A 25,797-nucleotide genomic window follows, 5' to 3' on the forward strand; every position below is an offset into this window, starting at 1 on the left:
ACCACGAACTGTTTGATAAAAAAGGAATAGGATCAATGCTAAATTTGAGGACGAATACAGTAATTCAAAACTTACTTCATTTGGGACTATTATAGCTATTATTATCATACAGTATAATTTAGGAGAAAAAGGTTAATCTTTTGCTATATCCTGGGTTCCAAATTTTATTAGTGAAACAATATGTCAAATTAATCTGTAATACCATACCAAGTAAAATTTTTCTCTGGAAAATAGGTATTGGGGAAAATATTTGCATTGAAATGATGTAATTATATGCTGCTAAGTACATAGAATTGACCAACCAGAACCATATTTTATCCCACTCTCCCCCCCCCCCAAAAAAAAAAAATTATCCAGTTTTATTCTTCTATAAACTACAATTTCTGTAAAAAGCAAAATTCATATATTTAGTTTTTCTGTGCTAATGGATTATTTGTAGCAATATAAGAAAATACTTTGTAATTACTTAAACATTTTGATTAAATTCCTTTGGAGGAAAAGGGGGTAAGAGAAATGGTCTTTCAAGCGCTGCCACACTGAATTTGATAGTACTTTTGACCTTTGTCTAACTATTAATTCAAAAAAATTAAGATAATGCTAGTGTTAATTCAGATAAAGCTAATATGCCGCAAATTAGGAATTCAAAAAGAGTTATTTCCAGTATTAGGTTGAAAAATACTAAAGCACTAGATGATATTTAACTATTTTGTTTTATATATATATATATATATATATATATATATATATATATATATATATATATATATATATATATATATATATATATCATCGGGTTTATTTGCTTTAATCAGAGGCAACGGTGTAGCGTTGCCTCTAGTTATGGCCATATGGCTCCAATGTTTAGTTTTTTTTCCCCAGAGGCACTTCATGGGGAAAGAATTGTCACATAAACTACGGAAGAGGTTCAAATAAATGGAAATCAGAAGTTCTAGTGCCCCTTTTAAGAGTCATAAGAAATTGGAGGCCTATAGACCTCCCCCACGCCGTTTTTAAAGTTCTAGTTCAGTGTTTGAGAGTCAAAACAGACTGGAGGACAATTGACCCTTTTTATACCCCTTTCTCTTCAAATCCATCCGATAAAAAATTTGACATAGTCATTTTGTTAAAAATAGTTCATTGGTCAGGTAAAAAAACTCAGGTGAAGAAACATCCCCCAAGGGCCCAGGGCAGGTGTTGTAAGCTTATGCCCTGGGGGTATATATGGTTCTTATGGAAAGAAATGCTCATATAAACTTCAAACAAGGCTCAATTGTTTGGAAATTGAAAGTTCTAGTTCATTTTTTTAAGAGTCAGAAGAGATCTGAGGGCAACTAGACCCCTAGCCCTTTTCTCTCCAAAACAATTCTATCAAAATTTGAAGATTGCCATTTTATTAAAAATACTTCAAAGGTCAAATAAAATAACTTCTCTGTCAACGCAACCTTGCAAGGCCGGGGGCAGGTGTTGTAAGTTATGTTCTGGGGACTTATGTGGCTTATACGGAATTAATGCTCGTATAAGCTTCGGACAGGGCTCATTTGATTGGAAATTGAAAGTTCTGGTTCACTTTTTAAGAGTAAAAAGAGATCGGATGGCAACAAGCCCCCCAAACCTCCAAGCCCCATTTTGTTAAAACCCATCCGGTAAGAACTTTGAGATACCCATTTCTTTAAAACTAGTCCAAAGATCACATAAAAAAAAACTCCAGTGTTGACACAATCCCATAGGACCCGGGGGCAGGCGTTGCAAGTCATACCCTAGGGTATGTATGGTTGTTATTGAAGGGGTGCACATATAAACTTAAGAGAGGGCTTATTTGACTGGAAATTGAAAGTCCTAGTTCAGTTTTAAAATTCAAAAGGGATCAGGGGGTAACTAGCCTCCCCCACGCCCATTTTTCCCAAGATGTATCAGATATAAATTTTTAGATAGCCATTTTGTTAAAAAAGGTTCAAAGTTCAGATAAAAAAAACTTTGGTGTCAAAACAACCTCACCCCAGGCTTGAGGGCAGGCACTGTAAGCTATTCACTGAGGGCATCTATGGTTTTCACGGAGATGATGCTCGAATAAACTTCTGAGAGAGCTGATTTAATTGAAACTTGGAAGTTCTAGTTCACATTTTAAGAGTCGAAAGATATCGGAGGGCAACTAGCCCTCCCTCCCACGCCTTTTCCCCCCAACCGCGTTTATGTCCTGGGGGCATATATGGTTCTTATTGAAGGAATGCTCGTATAAACTTTAAAGAGGGCTCTTTTGATAGGAAATTGAAAGTTCCAGGTCACTATTTAAGAGTCGAGAGTGATCCGATGGCAACTAGTCCTCTCCCACGCCCTTTTCCCCCAAACCCCTTCTGATAAAAAATTTGAGATAGCGATTTTTGATTAGTTCAAAGGTCAGAAAACAAAATTCCGGTATAGACACAACCCCAAGGTAGGGGGGAGGCATTGTAAGTTATGTCCCTGGGGCACATATGGTCCTTCTATAAACTTTATTGAGGGCTCATTTGATGGGAAACTGAGTTCTAGTTCACTTTTTAAGAATCAAAAGAGATCTGAAGGCAACTAGCCTCTCCGCGCCCTTTTTTCCCAAAACCCATGCGACTAAAATTTTGAGATAGCCTATTTCTAAAAATAGTTCAAAGGTCAAATAAGAAAAACTCCGGTGTCGATGCGACCCCCCTAGGGCTCTGGGCTGGCGTTGTAAGTCATGGTCTGGGGACATATGGTTGTTACGAATTTTGAGGTAGTCGTTTTCTTTTTTTATAGCCAAAAAAGGAATTAATATGCAAATTTCATTTTAATAATTTATGTGTGGAGAGCCAAAATCAAACATGCATTAATTCAAAAACGTTCAGAAATTACATAAAAAAACTAGTTTTTTTAACTGAAAGTAAGGAGCGACATTAAAACTTAAAACGAACAGAAATTACTCCGTATATGAAATGGGTTGTCCCCTCCGCAATCCCTCACTCTTTGCCCTAAAGCCTTTAATTTTTTTAAAAAGCAGAATTGTGGCAAAGAGTCAAACTTTAGCGTAAAGAGCGAGGGATTGCGGAGGGGACAACCCATTTCATATACGGAGTAATTTCTGTTCGTTTTAAGTTTTAATGTCGCTCCTTACTTTCAGTTAAAAAACTAGTTTTTTTATGTAATTTCTGAACGTTTTTGAATTAATGCATGTTTGATTTTGACTCTCCACACATAAATTATTAAAATGAAATTTGCATATTAATTCCTTTTCTGGCTAAATGGCTTTCTCTTAGTTTTGATCAGACGATTTTGAGAAATAAGGGATGGGGAAGGAGGCCTAGTTGCTAAGCAATTTTTCGGTTACATAAAAAGGCAACTATAAATTTTAATTTTAACGAATTTTTTTATTAGTAAAAAAATACTTAACTTAAGAATTAACTTACGTAACAAACTTTTATATTCTTTAATTTTTATTATGTATATGAGCGGGTTTGTACCCTCGTTAATACCTCGTTCTTTACACTAAATCGTAAGTTTTGTCCAAATTCTTTAAGAATGACCCCTGAATCAGAAAGGCCGTAGAATAAATAGTTGAAATTGCTAAAAAAATACTACAGCATAAAGAGTGAGGTATTTATCTCCTCCTAAATACCTCGCTCTTTGTGCTAAAGTATTTTTAAAACCCCTCATATGCGTAATAATCTGTGATCGTTTTAAGTTTCAATGCTACTCTTTACTTTCAATCGAAAAAACTTTTCCATGTTTATTTTTTCATTGTTTTCTTTTATGGTAATTTTAGAAAATCCTGCGCCCTTTTCATTGAATTTCTGTTCCCCCATGACATATTTCTCCAAGGAAAGATCCTCCCATATAGCCCCCTCCCATCAACCCCATCCCCAAAACCAAAAAAAAAATCCCCTGAAAACGACTGTACACTTCCCAATAACCATTATTATATATAAACACTAGTCGAAGTTTGTAACTTGCAGCCCCTCCCCCAGGGACTGTGGGGGAGTAAGTCATTCCCCAAGACATAGTTATTATGGTTTTTGACTATGCGGAACAAAATGGCTATCTCAAAATTTTGATCTGTTGACTTTGGAGAAAAAATGAGCGTGGGAGGGGGCCTAGGTGCCCTCCAATTTTTTTGGTCACTTAAAAAGGGCACTAGAACTTTTCATTTCCGTTAGAATGAGCCCTCTTGCAACATTCTAGGACCACTTGGTCGATACGATGACCCCTGGGGAAAAGAAAAAAAAAACAACAAAAAACAAACAAATAAACACGCACCCGTGATTTGTCTTCCTGCAAAAAATACGAAATTCCATATTTTTGTAGATAGGAGCTTGAAAATTTTGCTGTAGGGTTCTCTGATACGCCGAATGCGATGGTGTGATTTTCGTTGAGATTCTGTGACTTTTAGTGGGTGTTTTCCCCTATTTTCTAAAATAAGGCAAATTTTTTCAGGCTCTTAACTTTTGATGACAAAAACTAAATTTGATGAAACTTATATATTTAAAATCAGCATGAAAATCTGATTCTTTTGATGTATCTTTTAGCATCAAAAGTCCGTTTTTTAGAGTTTCGTTTACTATTGAGCCGGGTCGCTCCTTACTACAGTTCGTTACCACGAACTGTTTGATTCTTCAAACATTAGATAACAAAAATAAGGTTTTCATGCAACCATTTTTTCAAAATAGACCAAATATAATATAAAAAGAACTCCAGGGATACAGCAGTCCCCACCTCATCCCTCCAGATTCCAGGCGCAATTGTCGCAAAATGTGACATTGGGGATATAAGGTTTTTATCGAAGGGATGGTCGTCTAGACTTCGGAGGGGGCCTATTCGATTGTAAATCAGAATTTCTAGTGCCCTTCTCAAGATTCAAAAGTGATTGAAGGGAAACTATCCCCCTCCTTCAATGCCTTCCCCCCCAAATGCATCCAATAAAAATTATGAGATTGATATTTTGTTCAAAATAGTTTAAAGTCCAAATAACAAAAACTCTAGGGTCTACATATCACCCCAGAGCCTTGGACACGTGTTGTAAACTATACCCCGAGGCCGTATAAGGCTATATTTCAGGTGTGGCCGTATTGACTTCAAAGATGGCTCGTTTGATGGTAAATAAAAAATTCTGGTTACTTTTTTAAGAGTCATTGAAAGTGATCGAAGGGTATCTCCTCCCCCCACGCATGTTCTCCAAATACATCCGATAAAAATTTTAGATAGCCATTTTGTTTAAAATAATCCAAAATTCAAATTACTATAAATAAGTGGTTGAGAAATCCTCTATAGCAGACAGGACAAGAATTGTAATTTATTTAAGTTGTAAGTTCTTAAGGATCGATGGTGATCAAAAAGTAACAAGTCCCATTGTGTCTTTTTTCTCCAAACCTATCTTATAACAATTTTGAAACAGCCATTTAGTTCAAAATATTTCAAAATTCAAATTACTATAGCTTGGGAGTTGTGAAATCTTCCCTAGCCTCTGGGCAAGGATTGTAAGTTATGTGCGTTGCCCGTTATTAGATTATAAGGTTCTGTGGAAGAATCGGTCGTGTTAATTATGGAGGGGCCTTCTTCGATCGGAAATTAAAACTTCTGGCTTTTTTAACAGTCAAAAGGTGATTAACGGCCAAATAGCCCACGCCCCACTTTCCCAAAGGGTATTAGGTCAAAATTTGGGGACTGGCATTTTATTCAAAATAGTTGAAAGGCCAAATAAACATACTTTCAGGGTTGACCACCCCAGCCCCGGAGAAATGGCTTTGAGTTACGGAACTTATTTATCGTTTCTTTAATACTTTGTTTACTTTGATGTTTGATGTTTGGATTTAGTGATTTACGTGGTAACTTCTATTTACGGTGCAAGGGCTGTAAGTCTTGCAAGTTGCTTATGGTTACTTTGATACTTTGTTTGCTTTGATACCTTGTTAACTTTGACCCTATAGTTACTTCGATACTTTGGTACTTTGATACTGTTACTTTGATACTAGTTTTGATACTCTGATGAAAGATTGAGGTTGGAAAAAAATCTTATTTTGAAATAAGGAGTTTTTTAAAAACTTGAAACTTTTTGCAATCCAAAAACAAAACAAAAAAGAAAAAATGTTTCGAAAGTTTTTTCCCAATTCTTTCTGGAGTATATATGGTTATCAACTGCTAATGAATGGTATCTCCACTACAAACAAGAGTATGGCTACTGCTCATTTCCCAAACAGTAAAATATCATTCTCATACCTAAATAACCGATTCTATTACTTAATTGTCATTCTATTACTTAAGTGGCTATAAAGTTCTGAAAAACTAGCTTACCTTTTGTATTATAAAAATTAGGAGAACAGAACTCAAACACAAGGGAGAACTGGATTAAGGATTTGTAGTTAGACCGCAGTTGTTTTCAGGGAGTAGGGGCTATGTACTTATACTGAATCGTGTCTTCACTACAGACAGGAGTATGGTTACTGCCCGTTTCACTAGCGTGAAAAATATACGGTCTTCTGCATATTTGGCACTTTACTAAAACAGATTTTATTACAAATATATTCTTCTGTCCTTAGTAAACATTGAAAAGAAAATGAAAATTGCAGTGAAATCAGAGAGGGATTTACCAATAGGCATACTAGGCCTTGCGGCCTTCAGTATTCCCGAAGTTTTGGGGATTTCCCCGAAAATATTGCAAAAACAAAACGGCAAAAACGCTTGAGTCTAGAGACGTCAAAACTTTAAATCTGGGCTGGCTGAAACAAAATCATGAGCTGATGAGCTTTCAGTAATTAATATTATCATATATCTAGTATTTAGTTTAATTTATTAGTTCTTACTAAAACTGTTAATTTATTTTGGAATAGAAAAAACATTTTTAAATAGGGAATTTTGAAAAACTTGAAACTTTGGCAATTAAAAATGAATAGAATTAAATTAAAATTAAACTTTCCGAAAAATGAGTTTTCAGTAAAGGCCATATGAAACTTAAGATAAGAAGAAATAGAAACCTACAATAACTCGAATTCAAAACAACCAGAAATTACTACTAAAAAATAAATGAAACCCAAAACAAAGTCAAATTAAAAAAGAACAATCATAGAAAATAAATACAACAGGTACTAATATAAATGAATAAATGAATCTTAAAATGAGCAAAGCTTAGGTTGAATAAGCAAATCAAGTTTAAAATGAACAAAAATATATTACTATTAAGGTATAAATGAAACCCAAAACAAACAGACACTTAATAAACAATCATGGCAAACAAACAAACGATAGTTACTAATATAAATGAGTAAACAAATCTTAAAACGAGTGAAACCTCAACTGAATATGCAAAATAAAATCTCTAAAAACAGAAGGGTCTTTCACTATAAACGTCTAAATTCTACTGTGTCATTGACGCTTTGCTGAAAATGAATTATATTACAAATATTTCCTTTTGTGTTGATTACAAATTTGAAAATAAACATAAAAGTTACAGTAAAATTAAATTTTGATCTGATGAGCTTTTAGCAATTAAAATCGTTATATATCAAATATGTAGTTTAATTTTATTAGTTCTTTCCAAGACTGTTCGAGATAAATATAGCTTCACTATAAACAAGAGTTTTTATTCTGCCCCCTTCCCTAGCTGTAGGAGTCTAAAGCCTACTACGTCATTGATGCTTTACTGAAAACGCATTATATTAAAAATGTTTACTTTTTCAGTTATTGCAGCATTGAAAATGAAAATAAATTACAGTTAAATAAAATTTTCAACTCATGATCTTTCAATAATTAATACCATTATATATCAAACCGTCAGTTCGATTTTATTTGTTCTTTCCAAGACCGTTCAAGACTCTTATAGTTTTCAGTAAAGCACCAATGACGCAGTAAGTTTCAGACTTTTACAGTGTAAGAAGGACACCCAAGCTCTTTTTTGTAGAGATTTTTGTTCGTTTCAAGCTGCATTGCAGATTCAATTTAAGTTTCCCTCGTTTTAAGATTTATTTACTCAATTATATTAGTAACTATCGTTTTTTTGTTTGTTTATTATGACTGTTGATTTCGCGCAAAGAGCGATATGTTGAAGAGGAAGCAAAGCCCTTCATTGACGTAATAAGTTCTGTTTGTTTTAAGTGTTTATGTTGCTCCTTACTTTCAGTTTAAAAAAAAACAGTTTATCCTATTTAATTTATCATCGTTTTTTAATAATGCCAAGAAATCTAGCCCCTGCTCCACGGATAAATCTCCCGCCCCTTGGAAATATTCTCTAGACAATTCAATCCCGGTGAAAATTTACTCCTGGCAATAAGCCTTGCCAATTCTACGCGTAAAATTGACACGGAAGAGAGAGAGCAAGACTCATAAAGATATTTTTGTTTAGGACTTTTGCCAAATTTCCCCAGTGTATAATTTCTCCCGTAAGTTCAACCCCTGGAAACTATCCTCCGCATGGGAAATTCCTTTATTGATATACCCCCCCCCAGAAGCTTTGTCCTACCTATACGAAAATGTATACACACTTCTCAATTCAAATACTATAAGTAAACAATGGGGAAATTTTATAACTCAAAGAGTATACCCTGAGCTGCGGGTGGGGCTATTTTACATCTGAAGGCATAGTTATATGGGCTTTCAATTGTGATGAAAAACATGGCAGTCTCAAAATTTTGATCAGATGATTTCTGGAAAAAAGGTCGGGGTAGGGGGCCTAGTTCCCCTCCAATCTTTTTGTCCACTTAAAAAGGGCACTAGAACATTTAATTTTCGTTTGAAAAAGCATTCTCACGAAATATAGGACCACTGGGTCGATACAATCACCCCTAGAAAAAAAACAAATAAACACGTATTCGTGATCTTTCTTCAGACAAAACATACAAAATTCCACTGTTACTTATGATATAAGAGGGGTTTGATGGCTACCCTCTGATTACTGATTAATCTTAAAACGGAAATACTTTTGTCAATGTTAACATTTATAACTTCAACTGTTCTGCAAAGTTTATATGACCGCCCCTTCAATCAAAACCATTTATGCTTTGGGGTAAGACTAACAACCCTTGCCCCTGGAATCTGGAGGGTTGTGTCAATCCTGGAGGTATTGCTAGATGACTTTTTGACTATTATAGAACGTGGTTAGAGGGCTAGTTACTCTCCAATTACGTTTGACGCTTAAAAAATGAAATACAACTTTCAATTTCTAATTAGATGAGCCTCCTTCAAAGTCTATACGATAATCTTTTCCATTGAAACCTCGTATGCTCTCGGGACATATTTTATAACCTTTTTCCTTAGGCTCCGAGGCTTGTTTCAACCCTGAGGGCATTTTATATAATCTTAGTAATTTTTCGAACAAAATGGCTATCTATGAATTTTGAAGATCCGATGCATTGAAGACCAGAGGGTTTGAGCGGGGCCACTAGCTGCCCTTCGATCTTTTTTTTATTCTTAAAGAGGAACTAGCACTTCCAATTTTCATTCAAATAAACCTCCTCTAAAGTTTATACGATCATTCCTACCATAAAAGCCTAGTATGCCCCTGAGGCATAGCTTATAATCCTTACTCTGGGGTTCTGGGGGGGCTATGCAAACCCTTAAAGCATTCTCACATAATTTTTGGACTTTTTTGAACAAAATAATTTTTTTCAAAACTACTCTTGAATGCATTTGGGGAGAAGTGAAAGTGACGATAAGTTAGTTTTCCTCTCATCACTTTTGACTCTTTAAAGAAGAAATAAAAACTTCAATCAAAATTTTTCAATCAAATGAGTCGCCTCCAAAGTTTATTTGACCATCTTTTCCAGATCAAACTTTATAAGCTCCTGGAGAATCTCTTAAAACTCTTTGCCTGGATTTATGGGGGCTGTCTCAACCCCGGTTACGTTATTTTATAATCTCTGGACTATTTCAAACAAAATAGCTCTCTCAAAATTTCGATTAGATACATTTGCAGAATAGATGGCATGGGGGGCTGTTGCTTTCCGATCAGTTTTGATTCGTAAGATTGGGAAGTAAAACTGTCAATTTCCAATCAAATGAGGGTCCTTCAAAGTTGATATGATCACCCCTTCCATAAGAACATTACATTCTTTCTGTAATAACCTTTCTTAAAAGCCAAATTTGTTGTCTGTTTTGAACATTTGGTTATCTCAAAATTCCGATTAGGGTAAAGGGGGCTTGATAGGGGAGGATTGTATTCCTTGGCTTATTGGGAAACCAGATGCTTAGTATGAATTAGAGTCATATATTCTAGAAAAAAGTAAAGGATCTGCCTATGTAACGGTCGAACATTTAGACTGTAACTAATCTAAGAGACAAAGAATCTTAAAGTTTCTTATTAAGCAAATTTCATATTCTGGAAAATGTTTGAACAAATGTATGATCAAAATCATGAATAAAATATCTACCTTATTTGCTCATTGGTAGTTTCTTTCCAAAATGTATTGTAACTGACCTCAAACTTATTCAGTCGACAAGCTGTTATGAATGGTAGTTTTATTGATAAGTGTATTTAGGTAGAGAACTAATATCTTTTTTTTTCATTCCAGCACCAATTCCTCCATCGTCTTTTCTCCAAAATATAGTGCAAGCAATATTCAATATCCTTCTCTTTGGACCTTTTGCTATAATCACAGTCTTTTTCAATTTAATTCAATTTCTATTTAATGGCTTTGGAAGAAAAAGGTCATTCAATAGCCGTTTGTTGTCTTGGAATAGAGACCAGAATGTTTTGAAAACGCTTATTAAAATTAAAGAAAATGAATTCTTTAATAGCATTATTGAAAAATTAGAAAGGACAAACGATTGGCAAGAACTGTAATAATGGAAAGTTGAATTTTTGAAAACATAGATACATCATTGTTATTTGAAAGTATAGCCTTTGTATTTATGCTATTTATTGATTTCCGTGTTTATTTGTTATTTAATTTTTTTAATTTATTATTTTAATTTATTTTTAAAATTAAAGTGTCTTAACTGAAATACGCTTCTTTAGCCGATTAGACCTAAGCATGTTCAATTATAAATTCTAGGTTTATTTACATAAAAAGAAAGTATTTCTTTTTCTAGGATGTCATTAAAATGACAAATTATTCATGATTTAAACATTTATGCATATAAAGTGAAAGAGTAGTAATTGAAAGGGCTATTTCTGGGCTAAGAATGCATGCAGCAAGTTCTTCCTTTGTTATCTCAGCGACTGAATTCATATTATCCAGATATGTTGGGTCTATATAAACACAAGTAATTGCCAACACTATTGTTAACTCAATTCTATTTGTATGGGCCAAAGCAAAGAAAGAAGATTCTGAAACTGAAGTATAACTAAAAATTTGAATTTATACTTTTTGTTTATAGACAAGGATGAATCTAGGAGGAAAGAAGAGAAATAATTAGCACCATTTTTGCAATATTTTTCGAAAAAATATCGCTTTTATTAAACAACAACGATCTGAAAAAAATAAACCAAATACTTTAAATATTTATGAAAGACTACATGCTTTAAAAAAGAACAAGAATACAGGCTAGTTTTTGAAGATTTTTCTTTATGGTAATTGAATTAAAGCTAAAATAAAATTTTTTTTCTTGGCAGTCCAGGACAATGTGCTTTTCTGTTTCAACAGCCTCCCTAAAAACTTGCATAAGAGCTCTAACAGGGTCAATAACGAAAATGTTGTCAAATAAAACAAAATGAAGCATATTGTCATAGTTATGTTGAGTAAAGGTGGAATTAAAAGTACCAGGCTTTTGGCGTAAGCCCATATATTCATTGATTGAGGACCTATGTTCCGACAACCTCTCCCACAATTGCTAGCTGATTCTTCCGATACAACCGCAAGAACAGGGAACCGTGTAAACACTAATTCCCGAAATGGGGCTGGTTCTATATTTGCGGCTGTTAAATAAGCTCTGTATTTTACTAGAAATTTTATATTTGACATTTAGGTTTTATTTTTTTTTTAATTCTTTGTAGCTTGTTGCTTAGTTTGTGAAAATAGGGTAAAACAATGAAGTGTTTCTTATCACTTACCAAAAGGATGATACATGCTAAGGGTTGTGGAGCTAATGCATCCTTTTCTGCCTTTTTTGTTTTGTTTTTTTATGGTGGATACCAGCAAATTTGTGGGTAATCCGCTGGAAAACGAAATGAATAAAATTTTAAGATTGTGCACTGAGGACGGTCAAGCAAAGGTCTTGACCGAAATATTTGCATTATTATTTACGTTTTTCGCTTGCTTGTATTTCTTGTTTCTCTCTTCTTTACGATTTTTTCGTTTTGTCAGAACCAGTAGGCCTATTAGCAAGAAAGCTTCTATCTCCCACCAGATTAATCCTCGAGAACCATTTCTTGCACCACGGTCGGTGCTTCTAACGGCAAGGGTATTGACCAGTCAGTGTAGCAGAACCAAGTGGTCATTTTTATCCCATCATGACTCCGCTAATGATTTAAATTTTTTAAACTTTGATTTGACCTTGCCGACCTTATTGTGGAAAAATTTCATATTTGTAGGATTGCTAGCAATTTCTTATTTAAAAAAAAGCATGAATTTTGATTGTTGGCCTTTCAACCACTAACATAAATTTTCTGAGTTGATTCTTCTCTTTGTTGCAATTCATATTCCATAACTGTTAGTAACGGTGTTCATCCTAATTCTTTGAGTACGGATTTTCTGGTCCTCAATTAAATATAGCATTCATTTCTCATGCAAAGAAAGTAAGAGTGAAATGTTAACTTAAAACGCGGAGATGCGAGGGGGGCAGTATCTCTTATATATGGGGTATTTTTTCAATTTAAGTTTTAATGCCACTCTTTACTTTCATTTAGAAGATCTTTCAGCCCCTCAGCTCCTCATTTTTTGATTATTGTTTTTCCAAAATTTTCGATAACATCGTTTCGAGGAAAAGGCTCTATTAAGGTTTTGGATTTTGAAACAAAAAGTAATTTTTTGATTAAATCATCGTTTACTAGCATTTTATTCATTGATATAACACCTGCAAAATACTGCTACTACTACTTATGAAAACTTATCGCAGCCTCAGGCAGTCTGAGACCAACACAGCTACGCAAGCTCCTCCTACATCCCATTCTGTTCAAATCCTTCCTCTTTACAGCCTCCCAGGAAGCTCCCTTAAATCTTTGTCCCTTAAATCTTTCTTTATAACATCCTCCAACCCTAACGTTGGAAGATCTGCTTTCTGTTTAGCTCTTGACAGTTGGCAAAAAAGGACTATCTTCGGCAATCTGTCATCCTTCATCCACAGAACGAGCACTGGCCATCTCAACCTTTCTCTCATTATAGCTCTAGAAAGCGGGGTTGAAACGCATTTAGCGTACAGCCTACTGTTTAAAATATAGTAACTCAGCCGGGTACCCAGAAAAATCCGCATGCAATTTCTTTGGAAAATATCTTTTTGGAGCTTCCATGCTTCAGAGTTATATTTCATCACTATCATCACTGTAGTTTCCAATTTCCAAGTCTTGGTTTCTGACTTGGCTTTCTATTCTTCCAAACTTTTTCAACTATGAAAAAATACCCTTAGCCTTGGATATTCTACTTTTAACATCTTCAGAGCTCCCACCGTCTTTACTAATAATAATACCGAGGTAAGTGAAATTGTCCATTTGATCAATTTTTTTGTTACCTAGCGTAACTTTTTCATCTTGACTTATTCCTAGCTTTAGTGACTGAATTTTCTCAAAATTTATTTTCAAGCCTTTCATCTAGGATGCTTAAATCATCAGCATAATCTAAGTCCAGGAAAGTTTAAACCTCCCCATTTGATTCCTTGCTCTCTATTTGCCCTTCCTGTGCTCCTTTAGACAGAGTGTATCAAAATGAACCATATAAAAGGGGATAAACCACAGCCCTGCGTCACTCCTGATTTAATACAAAACTAGACCTACGTTGCCTGAGCAGCATGAAGTGTTGCGGCAACCTTTGTCCGGCTTCGCCGAATAAAGTGTTGCAAGAGCAACACTTTGGTTTTATTTCTTTGCTATTGGTTAAACGCTGAAGTTGTCAGCCCATCGAAGCTTTTAAAACGTTATGTTCAAAGAAGAACGCGATCAGTAGTCACATGATCAAAGGCTATTCCTCAGCGTTGAAAAAACAACATTAACAAAAGAATATCGAAAGAAGGGACTAAATTGACTTTGCAGCCAGTTGAGCTTTATCCTTTTCAATCGTAGACATCGTGACGGATCAAGACTTAGAAAAATATCTTATATAATGTAGTTGGTATTATAAAGCTATCCGTAACTTTTCAGGATCAAATACCATAGATGACACTCTATTAATTATTACGAAACTGCCTCGTTGTTTTACGTTATCGTTTGTACCTGTTGCGTAAACACTTAATTCTAGGTTACAGTGAGTATGGGTAGGCTGCGCCAACTAGAAACAGTTACCAACCCCTCTTCACTAAAGATAATTGTAGCCTAACAGACGATTACTACTTACAAGTCCCCTACATGTCTTACCACTGGAACCAACTCGGTCTTACCATCAAATACACTGGAAACAAATAATAGGTACACCAAATAGCAAAATTTGCAAACCCCTCACTTCCGAAGATGATTATGAGCTAACAGCCGACCTTTCATTACAAGTCCCCTACATGTCTCACAATTGGTATCGGCTTATTTTTGGTTTCGGTGTGTAGCCTACTACTGAAGTTGTCAACCCCTTGAAACTTTCAAACTAGTATATCTCATGAAGGAATTTTTGTACCATAAAATGGATGACATGTACTTTGATCTGATCATCTCATCAAGAGCTATCAATTGCCGTCGAAAAAAACTTATATCTGTCTTAGTTCAAAAGTTGATTTTTTTTTTCCGTAGGCCAACTTTCTAACATCACCACTTAGAAAGGAGCAAAGGATAAGCTCCAATTTCTTTAGCAATGACAGAACGTTTAAAATTTAAGAGGTATATCTGATAACATCTCTCTACCTAAATCCCAAATCCGAAAATAAAATGATAAACCCAGCCAAAACCACGGCAGTACTTTCGGACCCGTGGGAAAATGCCGCTTTTTTGCTTCTGTAAATTTTGGTATTTATCACTCAAAGAAGATATATTGGCTGTGGGGCCGGGTAACTGCCGCATATATTTAACACTTATAGATTTTAGTCCATCTTCAATTTGAAAGTGGTGCCTGCCTGCTTTCCTGCTAGAACGGAGCTTTCCACTCGAAAGCAGAAACATGGTTTGATTAAACGAAAGCTTGGCTGCACTACTTCAGATACTCCTCTCTGACATAGGCTACATAACTCCACTTCACTTCGCACACTATAGGCTGTGGCTTGTGGACAAGCAAAAATCATCCTTTTTGACCCCAGGCAAGAGTTCTGTGGAGCTTTCTAAAATATAATACCATATTCATCAATCCGGCCTGAGATCCACAGTATCCGTAAAAACCGCACAGGTTAGACCCTTACCAGTTTCCAGGAATAAGCCGACATCGGCGGCATAGAAAAAAAAGGGACAAAACCATCTGGTAACCTCATTTCCTACCTTAAATGCAGCATAATAATTGGATGAAATTGGGGAAAGCTCCAATATCAACAGAGAAGCAAAACTCAAAGTGAAAGCTTCCTAATATTAAATGGATTTGATTATACTTTGAAAACAACAAAACTCAAAAACAAAACAAAAAAATGTGTAAGATATGAAAGTGGCTAGAAGTGAAAAAAAGGAAAGGGGGTTTTCTACAGAATAATTGAACCACAACACTTTTAACAGAATAATGGAAATGAAATTAAAATTATCATTAGATCAAAGGAATCAAAGGAAATAGTATTTTTTTTTTTTTCGTTCAAGAATTAGACTTTTCAGAATTTTAATATTATTACTTAATTTTAGTTTGCTAGATCATAGAAAGGATTTAAAATCTTATTAAAAATATACCGCTTTCATCTTTCATTGAAACAGGTCTATATGCTCGAAAATGTGCCAAAGAAGTGACTGAAAGAAATTTGTGACTGAACCAGAAGGCTCTTTGTGTATATTAAATTTTAAAAAATAAAGTTTTTTTAACTACAAGTATGGAGCGACATTAAAACTTAAAACCAACAGAAATTATTCCGTATTCATTTTAGTTTGGCTCTTTGTCACAACTCTACTTTTTTAAAACAACAAAAAACTTTAGAATAAAGAGCGAGGCTTTAAGGAGGGAGCAACCACTTTCATATACAGAATAATTTCTGTTCGTTTGAAGTTTTATTTTCGCTCCTTATTTGCAGTTAAAAGAAACTTGCTTTTTTATTTAATTTCTGAACATTTTTAAATTACTGCATGTTCTGATTTTGGCTCACCGCATATGAATAACTAAAACGAAATTGGCATATTAATGTATTTTTTTGGCTAAATGGCTTTCTCATAGTTTTGATTGGACGAATTTGGTGGAGGAGGCTCAGTTGCCCTCCAATTCTTGGTTACTTAAAAATACAGCAAAAACTTTTTTACGAACATTTTTATTAGTAATAAATATACGAAACTTACGAATTAACTTACCTATTGAACTTCTATATTTGTATATTTTTATAACGTATATGAGGGCGTTTGCCCCCTCGTCAATACCTCGCTCTTTATACTAAAGCTTGAATTTTGTCCTAATTCTTTAAGAATGACCCTTGAATCACAAATACCGTATAATTAATAGTTAAAATTACTGAAAATACTTTAGCGTAAAGAGCGAGGCATTGTGGAAGAGACAGACCCCCTAATATACGTAATAATTTCTGTCCATTTTAGGTTTTAATGCTGCTCCTTACGTCCAACTGAACAAACTTTTTGTTTATTTATTTTCTCATTGTTTTTCTTAAATAATGCTAGAAAATCTTGCCCCCCTTCATGGAAATTCTATTGCCTCATGATAAATTCCTCCATGGAAAGATACTCCCAAGCAATCCCATCCCCAATCCCCCCTTTAACTCGAAAAAGTCCCCCTGAAAACGTCTGTACACTTCCCGATAACCATTAGTGTATGTAAAGAATGGTCAAAGTTTGCAACTTGCAGCCCCTCCCCCAGGGACTGTAAGGATTAAGTCATCCCGAAAGATATAATTATTAGGGTTTTCGACTACGCTGAACAGAATGACTGTCTCAAAATTTTGATTCAGTGACTTTGGGAGACAAATGATCGTGGGAGGGGGTCTTGGTGCCCTCCAATTTTTGGATACTTATAAAAGGGCACTAGAACTTTTAATTTCCATTAGAATGATCCTCTTGTGAAATTCTAAGACCATTGGTTTGATACGATCGCCACTGGAAAAAAATTAAATAAAATAAACACGCATCCGTGATCTGTTTTCTGGCAAAAAATACAAATTCCATGTTTTTGTAGATAGGAGCTTGAAAGTTCTGCAGTAGTGTTCTTTTATTTGCTGAATTTGATGATGTGATTTTTCTTAAGATTCTATGAAATTTAGGGGGTGTTTCCCCCTGTCTCCTAAAATAAGATAAATTTTCTCAGGCATGTAACTTTTGATGGGTAAGACTAAACTTGATGAAACTTATATATTTAAAATAGGCATAAAAAGTAATTTTTTGATGCAACTATTGGTATCAAAATTCCATTTTTAGAGTTTTGGTTCCTATAAAGACGGGTCACTCCTTACTTACAGTTCGTTACCACGAACTGTTTGATAGCCCCTGAATCACAAAGGACGTAGAATAAATAGTTGAAACTGCTATAAATACTCTAGCATAAAGAGCAAGGTATTGTGGAGGACACAAATACCCTTATATAAGTAAAAGTTTCTGTTCGTTTTAAGTTTTAATGCTGCTCCTTACTTCCAGTTGAAAATTTTTTTTATTATTTAATTTCTCTTTTTTTTTGTTAATAATATTAGAAATTCCTGTACCCCCTCCATGAAATTCTTTTCCCTGTTGATAAATTCATCCATGGAAAGATCCTCCCACGTAATTTATATATTTAAAATAAGCATAAAAATCCAATTATTTTGACGTAGCGTGTATCAAAATTATTAGTATTAGTATCTAACAAAAATATTAGTATCAAAATTCCGTCTTTTAGACTTTCGTTTACTATTGAGCCGTGTCGCTCCTTACTACAGTTCGTTACCACGAACTGTTTGACTATCAGTATTACCACTACGATAGCAGTAACTATTAACGCTAAGGATATTAAGGAAAAAAACTTTTAGGGAACGTTTAGGGGGAGTTTCAATGAAACAAACAATTTAAATGCATGAGGGTTTTCAAATAGGAATATAGGCAATATCTTAGGCATCATGAACATGAAATGTATATAGATTAATTATAGATTATTTTAGATTATCTTAGGCATGATTCTATTAATGAATGATGAAGCATTTTAATCATTCAAGATGGGAAATAGGTTCAAATCAACATAAGCAGTTGGGATAGTTTTGAAAGCTGACTGAAGAAAAACAAAACTTCAAAAAGAATAACTTCAAAATATGAAACCAGTCTGCCTTGAATATGAAACGGTTTAAACCACTAGATTTTCAGTCAACAAAGAAGGAATTTCGGGTTGCGTTAGCCATCGTTACGTCCTTTTTAAACATAACTATTAAAATAAATAAATACTTTGGGGAATCAGTTATGTAAATTAAAATAGTAATATTCCTGGTAGTTCCCCCTTGGAAATGTTATATCATTTAAGGACTTGGACTGGGTCAGTGGTTTTTGAAATTTTACATGGATTCCCAGATTAGTAAATGAATATAAAGGTAAATAAATATTTAAAACATTTGACAATGTCACCCAGGATTTAAAGAGAGGATTAGTATAACTATGTTTCCGCACTCTTTTAATTTTTTAAACAGCTGGTCTCACCCACTTCACCATAATAAAATTCCCCGGCCCTTATACTTAATTAAATAAAAAAAACAAGTTTTTTGAAATGAAAGTAAGGAGCGACATTAAAACTTAAAACGAACAGAAATTACTCCGTATATGAAAGGGGCTTTTCCTCCTCGACACCCCGCTCCTTACGCTAAAGTTTTTTATTGTTTTAAAAAGTAGAGTTGCGAGAAAGAATCAAACTTTAGCGCAAGGAGCGGGGTGTCGAGGAGGAAAAGCCCCTTTCATATACGGAGTAATTTCTGTTCGTTTTAAGTTTTAATGTCGCTCCTTACTTTCATTTCAAAAAACTTGTTTTTTTTATTTAATTTCTGAAAGTTTTTGAATTAATGCATGTCTGATTTTGGCTCTCCGTACATAAATTATTAAAATGAAATTTGCATATTAATTCTTTTTTTGGCTAAATGGCTTTCTCTTAGTTTTGATCAGACGATTTTGAGAAATAAGGGGTGGGGAAGGAGGCTTAGTTGCCCTCCAATTTTTCGGTTACTTAAAAAGGCAACTAGATCTTTTAATTTATTAACGAACGTTTTTATTAGTAAACAAAATACGTAACTTAAGAATTAACTTACGTAACAAACTTTTACATTCTTATATTTTTGATTATATATATATGAGAGGATTGGTCCCCTCGTTAATACCTTGCTCTTCACACTAAATCTTGTTTTGTCCCAATTCTTTAAGAATGACCCCTGAATCAGAAAGGCCGTAGAATAAATAGTTGAAATTACTTAATTTTTTTTTAGCATAAACAGCGAAGTATTTATCTCCTCCTAAATACCTCGCTCTTTATGCTAAAAGTATTTTTAGAACCCCTCATATGCGTAATAATCTCTGTTTATTTTAAGTTTTAATGCTTCTCCTTACTTTCAATTGAAAAAACTTTTTCATGTTTATATTTTCATTGTTTTTTTTTATAGTAATGCTAGAAAGTCCTGCGCCCTTTTCATTGAATTTCTCTTCCCCCAAGAAATATTTCTCCAAGGAAAGATCCTCCCATATAGCCCCCTCCCCTGAACCCCACACCCAAACCAAAAAATCCTCTTGATAACGTCGGTACACTTCCCAGTAACTATTACTGTATGTAAACATTGGTCAAAGTTTGTAACTTGCAGCCCTCCCCCAGGGACTGTGGGGGGTAAGTCATCCCCAAAGACATAGTTATTATGGTTTTCGACTATGCGGAACAAAATGGCTATCTCAAAATTTTGATCCGTTGACTTTGGGAAAAAACGAGCGTGGGAAGGGGCCTAGGTGCCCTCTAATTTTTTGGTCACTTAAAAAGGGAACTAGAACTTTTTATTTTCGTCAGAATGAGCCCTCTTGCAACACTCTAGGACCACTTGGTCGATACGATGACCCCTGGGAAAAAAAAAAACAACAAAAAAAAACAACAAATAAACACGCACCCGTGATTTGTCTTCTGGCAAAAAATACGAAATTCCACATTTTTGTAGATTGGACCTTGAAATTTTTTCTAAAGGGTTCTCTGATACTCTGAATGCGATGGTGCGATTTTTTCCCCTATTTTCCAAAATAAGGCAAATTTCTCAGGCTCGTAACTTTTGATGACAAAGACTAAATTTGATGAAACGTATATATTTAAAATCAGCATAAAAATCCGATTCTTTTGATATTTCTTTTAGCATCGAAATTACGTCTTTTAGAGTTTCGTTTACTATTGAGCCGGGTCGCTCCTTACTACAGTTCGTTACCACGAACTGTTTGATTCCCATATTCGGTTAAGTTTCACTCTAATTGTTATGGGAATATTCCAACCCGCTTGGAAGTGCTTCATGGTGGTGTTCTTTCCCCGTATCTTTTCAGTATTTGTATCGCAGTGTGTTATACAAAATTATGCCCTTTCTTTTTTGTAATTTGGCAAATGTCTTTGTATTGCATATGCGGATGATATACTTCTAGATCTAGCCGTTCTAGATTTAGCCTCTCGAATTCCGTATCATCTATTTCAAAACATTTCAAAACTGTTGGTCTGTCATTGAATATTGATAAGTGTGAGTAACTAGTCTTTAATGCAAAGTCTATGCCCATTTGAAATCCGCGTTCTAACTTCTCCATCCATTATGTCTCTGATTTGTGGCGGTCAAGCATTCATATTTATTGGAATCTACTAGCTTTCCGGATCAATATTGTACGGCATATTAAAGAAAACTAAAAGCGGGTTATGGTAAAATAGTAGCTAATCGTGGTTATTATTATCGAAAAGCGCTTGCATTGCTATACACTAGTTTTTGCGACCATTCAATACTTTTCCTATCTGGTATTTCACCTATCCTGAAAAAAAGACAAGATCTGGCTGAATTGTGTATATTATATTTCCGCTATTGTAAGTTTGTTTCATCTACCCCGGTCTTATAGGAAAAAGAAAATAATTCGGTATTTCGGGGCTTCTGACATTATTACTCATTTGCGGAAGTTAGGCTCAAAATTGGAAAAGGATTATATTTTTTCTCTGGGCCCCTTCCACCTCTTAGTTCATTTATTTTCCCATTAGTTTTCACCTGTTTTCGCTTTATAGTTGTGTTACCTCTTAGCAGTTCTTTCGTTAGTTGAGTTATGGTTGTGGTATATATGTTTTATCGCTCGTATAGTTGCGTTATTTTCAAATTATACTCCATAATAGAGAGGCTCCGAACACCCAGCATTGTATATTAAGCTCTGAATTTGACGTTTTTTTCTAACGTGACCAGATTCGTCCTGCGCCCTGCGCCCTTTTCATTGAATTTTTCTTCCTCCATGACATATTTCTCCAAGGAAAGATCCTCCCACATAGCCCCCTCCCCTCAACCCTACCCCTAAAACCAAAAAAATCCCCCTGAAAACGTCTGTACACTTCCCTATAACCATTATTATATGTAAACACTGGTCGAAGTTTGTAACTTGCAGCCCCTCCCCCAGGAACTGTGGGGGAGTAAGTCATCCACAAAGACATAGTTATTATGGTTTTCGACTATGCTGAACAAAATGGCTATCTCAAAATTTTGATCCGTTGACTTTGGGGAAAAAATGAGCGTGGGAGGGGGCCTAGATGCCCTCCAATTTTTTCGGTCACTTAAAAAGGGCACTAGAACTTTTCATTTCCGTTAGAATGAGCCCTCTTGCGACATTCTAGGACCACTTGGTCGATACGATGACCCCTGGGGAAAAGAAAAAAAAAAAAAACAAAAAAAAAAACAAACAAATAAACACGCACCCGTGATTTGTCTTCTGGCAAAAAATACAAAATTCCACATTTTTGTAGATAGGAGCTTGAAACTTCTACAGTAGGGTTCTCTGATACGCTGAATCTGATGGTGTCATTTTCGTTAAGATCCTACGACTTTTAGGGGGTGTTTCCCCCTATTTTCCTAAATAAGGTAAATTTTCTCAGGCTCGTAACTTTTGATGGGTAAGACTAAACTTGATGAAACTTATATATTTAAAATCAGCATTAAAATGCGATTCTTTTGATGTAGCTGTTGATATCAAAACTCAATTTTTTAGAGTTTTGGTTACTATTGAGCCGGATCGCTCCTTACTACAGTTCGTTACCACGAACTGTTTGATACAAGATTATATAATGCTCTTTAGCGATTTTTTTTTCTTAAAAGTCTATAGTAACAGTTCATTTATTAATTGCAAGTATTTTATGCAACCAGTATTGCCTTTAAGAATGAGTAAGGACTGAACTAGTTCAGAAAACTAGTCCAGTACTCATTTAGTTTTCAAAATGTCAACATTTAACTAATTGGATTATATTTCATTTTCACTTTCTTGATGACATGACCACTTCAGAGGCAAAACTGTAGCATTGCCTATACTAAAGGTTGAAAGGGACAATGTCGTCAAAAAAGTGAAAATTAAATTTAATCCGATTAGTAATATGTTAGACAAATAACACTTAAAGTAAATCTCTTGGATTACTTGCAAAACCTTTTGCCACTGACTTTGATTTGCGGGAGTTTTTGACTCGCAATAGATTACCTATGACGTTTATAATTGAATATTGAATGAGATTGAAATATAAATCATAGACTGAAATTGAAAATAAAGATACAATTGGTTATCAGCTCTATATGGAAATTTCTCCAAAGATATGTTAAGAAAAATATTGAAAGAGACAAAATTTTGAAAGATGCAAAACTTTTTAGCAAACAAGCTTTAACGGACGCCATCAATACTTGCAAAAGTCAATTTGACATATACGTACTTAATGGTCTTAGGGGCAGCCAGCCACCAGCTGCATTTATGGATGATATGTTTGATTTACTCTGTTTTCGTTTGAGTGATGATCAGTCTATTCCATGTTTCGTAATAACTGAGCCCAATGAAGTTCCTGATTTATTTAACGACTTTAATAGTGCTATTGCGTCAACATTAAACGACTGTAGCCTTAGCCCCCCCCAAGACTTTTCTGGCACCCTATTTCGCATTCCGTACTTTTTTCTTTTTTTAATTAAACTTGTCACTTTGATCAATTATTCGTTGTTGATTTACCCAATTAACAACAAAAAGCAAAGCTTTCCTATGAATGTAAAAAGCAAAGTAGAAACTTAAAACGAACAAAAATATATTTATCTTCTGCCGGTTCAGTGTATATCTGCAAAATTGGCACACAAATCTTTGATTGGTGCTTTCTTTTCCCTATTTTACAAACATGGAAACTAATGTTGAAAATGGATCAGTTTTTCTTTGCGTTAAACGTTCGATAAACGTTCGGTAACACTGAAAATTATAGCTATTTGTCTTTTCACAATGACAGATTGAAAAGTAGGAATTTAGCTAAAATTTCAAAATAGATAAAAATAAAATCTGGACACGAGCATTGAGTAGATAAGAGACAAAGACTGATGGCTGGATATGCAATGGGGATAGGAGGATATTTCCGGATATTTTGGAAAGATATCCGAAAATACCCAGAAATCAAAAGGTAAGTTTGGACTAATAATAAACCACCTCCAACCTAAAAAAAATCCTTAATTTCGTTTTGTGACTAATTAAATAGCGAATGGCCCAATAGGGCTTTCGTGTGAACAAATCTATCTATCTATTTATTTTAACTATACAGATAATTTGATTGAAATTAGATTAATGAAAGAGTTAAAAGCAATTTAGGCCAGGAACAGATCCATAGGGTCGGAGGTTGACCCTCCCCCCGAGACACATCTGGCACCCTTATTCTGTACTTTTTTCTTTTTAATCTTTTTTAAGATAAACTTGTCCGTCTGGTGCACACCTCAAGTCACATTGACGCCCTTGGTCCATTGGCCCCCGTGCCCAAGATTTTCCTGTTGATCTGTTTTGAGATTCAGACATGAAACTGCTCGCACCATCAGTTTACGAATCATTCTGTCATAAAATAAAAAGATATACCTCGTTTTCAAGAAAAATTAATCATATAATTAAACTTGCTTTCTCTTAATTCTCTTTCTTAAGAGCCCATTGATTTTGGGTACGGTTTCCAGGAGTCATTGGTGGAGATATGATAAGGATGGGTCACAAGAGGGGACACACATTTCAAAGGTGGTTTTGGGAAATGTTTTGGATATTTGAGTTTGCCGAGTGGGGTTTGGGAGAGCTAATTCACATACCCTATCTTATTGAGCTGCCCGACTGTAGTATGATGCATGGTAGAATACTATCTTCCTAGGACGAAGTCCTAGTGGAAAGTCGTCTATGTTATCTGAACATAATGTGGAAGTCTACGTAGGCTGGCTGGTTCACAAGTATCAATTATCTCAAGCTCTATCTCAAGCTGGCCGTTTTGGCCAAAATTGCTGCTCTGCTGTACAAAAACTAGAAATTCTTAATTTTTTAGACAGTAGCTATAAGATTGTCGTTAATATTGAATTCATTTTATGTTTTATTCATGGGAAACTTATCTGGGACTATTCAAATTCGCTTCCCAAAAATATGCACATTTTAATGTACTATTAGCTGTTGATGACCACATTTAAAATTAGCATATTTTGCATATTTATAATATATAAATACGTTAAAAAGAGTGATTTCTATCATTGTATAAATCGTATTAACAGCTTCGATTGGTAGAGTTTTATTATCTTTTGACAAAGATCACTCTTTAGTTGTAGCGTTTTATTACGATTTCTGTGATCCAGGTATCTCCTATATGTTAAAGAGGATTCTTCCCTCAATCTACCATTCACCAGTTAAGGACTTACCCCTGACAAAGCTTCTTGAGGAAAAACAGAATTTGTATTTTTTTTTTTTTTATAGACACTTGAAGTCTATAAATAGACCTTTTCTAAAGTTATTTCTCCTAAACTGAGTTTGATAATGTAATTTTCTTCCAAACTACTTGCCATTTGTGTGAGGTTTTCTCCTCTTTGGCAAATAAGACAAATTTCTTAGGCTTGTAACCTTTGATGGATAATTCTACATATAATAAATGTTTTGGATTTGGAATTTCGTGAAAAAACGTGTTCTTAAATCATTTCTTTCATTTCAATAAATTGCCTCGTTTCATCACAATTTATTTATCCGTCCTGGTTGAACTTCGCTGAGGTAAGGATGCTGGGACTGTTTTGAAAAACTGTTCATTTTAGTTTTATTGATTTTATCCTCTTGTAAGTTGTTTTTTCTTATTTGTATTGCTGAGGACGGCCCTTGGACATAGGGCCGAAATATTCATTCTAATTTGTTTCCTACTGTCTTGAGAAATTCCCTATTGTTCTTCTTGTTTTTGGTGTTTGAAGCTATGAGTTCTAATGCCCTTTCTAAATGACAAAAAAAATGAAAGACAACCAGGCCCCCTCCAACACTCATTTTTTCCCAAATTCACTGGATAAAAATTCTGAGATAGCCATTGTGTTTAGCATAGTCGAAAAAGCAAATGACTATGTCTTTGAGGACAACTTAATCCCCCACATTCCTCGGGGGAAGGGCTGCCAGTTCTGAACTTTGCCTATTGTTTACTTATAATATTGGTTATTGGGAAGTATACAAACGTTTTCAGGGAGGATTATTTCTGG

General features: G+C 34.7%; 1 protein-coding gene across 2 annotated transcripts in view; it reads left to right on the forward strand.

Moving 5' to 3' along the window:
* The window catches only part of LOC136025427 (mucin-2-like), a 99,037-nt gene that overhangs the window by 44,125 nt on the left and 29,115 nt on the right, over positions 1-25,797 (forward strand). Inside the window, exon 5 of one of the 2 annotated variants that reach the window (XM_065701456.1) lies at positions 10,500-10,926. The exons of the other annotated variant lie outside the window; for it this stretch is intronic. Within the exon in view, the coding sequence (XP_065557528.1) occupies positions 10,500-10,771 (272 nt within the window). The 3' untranslated portion in view covers positions 10,772-10,926. Of the gene's footprint in view, positions 1-10,499; positions 10,927-25,797 lie in introns of those variants that run through there. 2 annotated transcript variants of the gene reach the window in all.

The sequence above is a fragment of the Artemia franciscana genome, chromosome 3 (genome assembly GCF_032884065.1).
Source record: "Artemia franciscana chromosome 3, ASM3288406v1, whole genome shotgun sequence".
Classification (NCBI taxonomy): Eukaryota; Metazoa; Arthropoda; class Branchiopoda; order Anostraca; family Artemiidae; genus Artemia; species Artemia franciscana.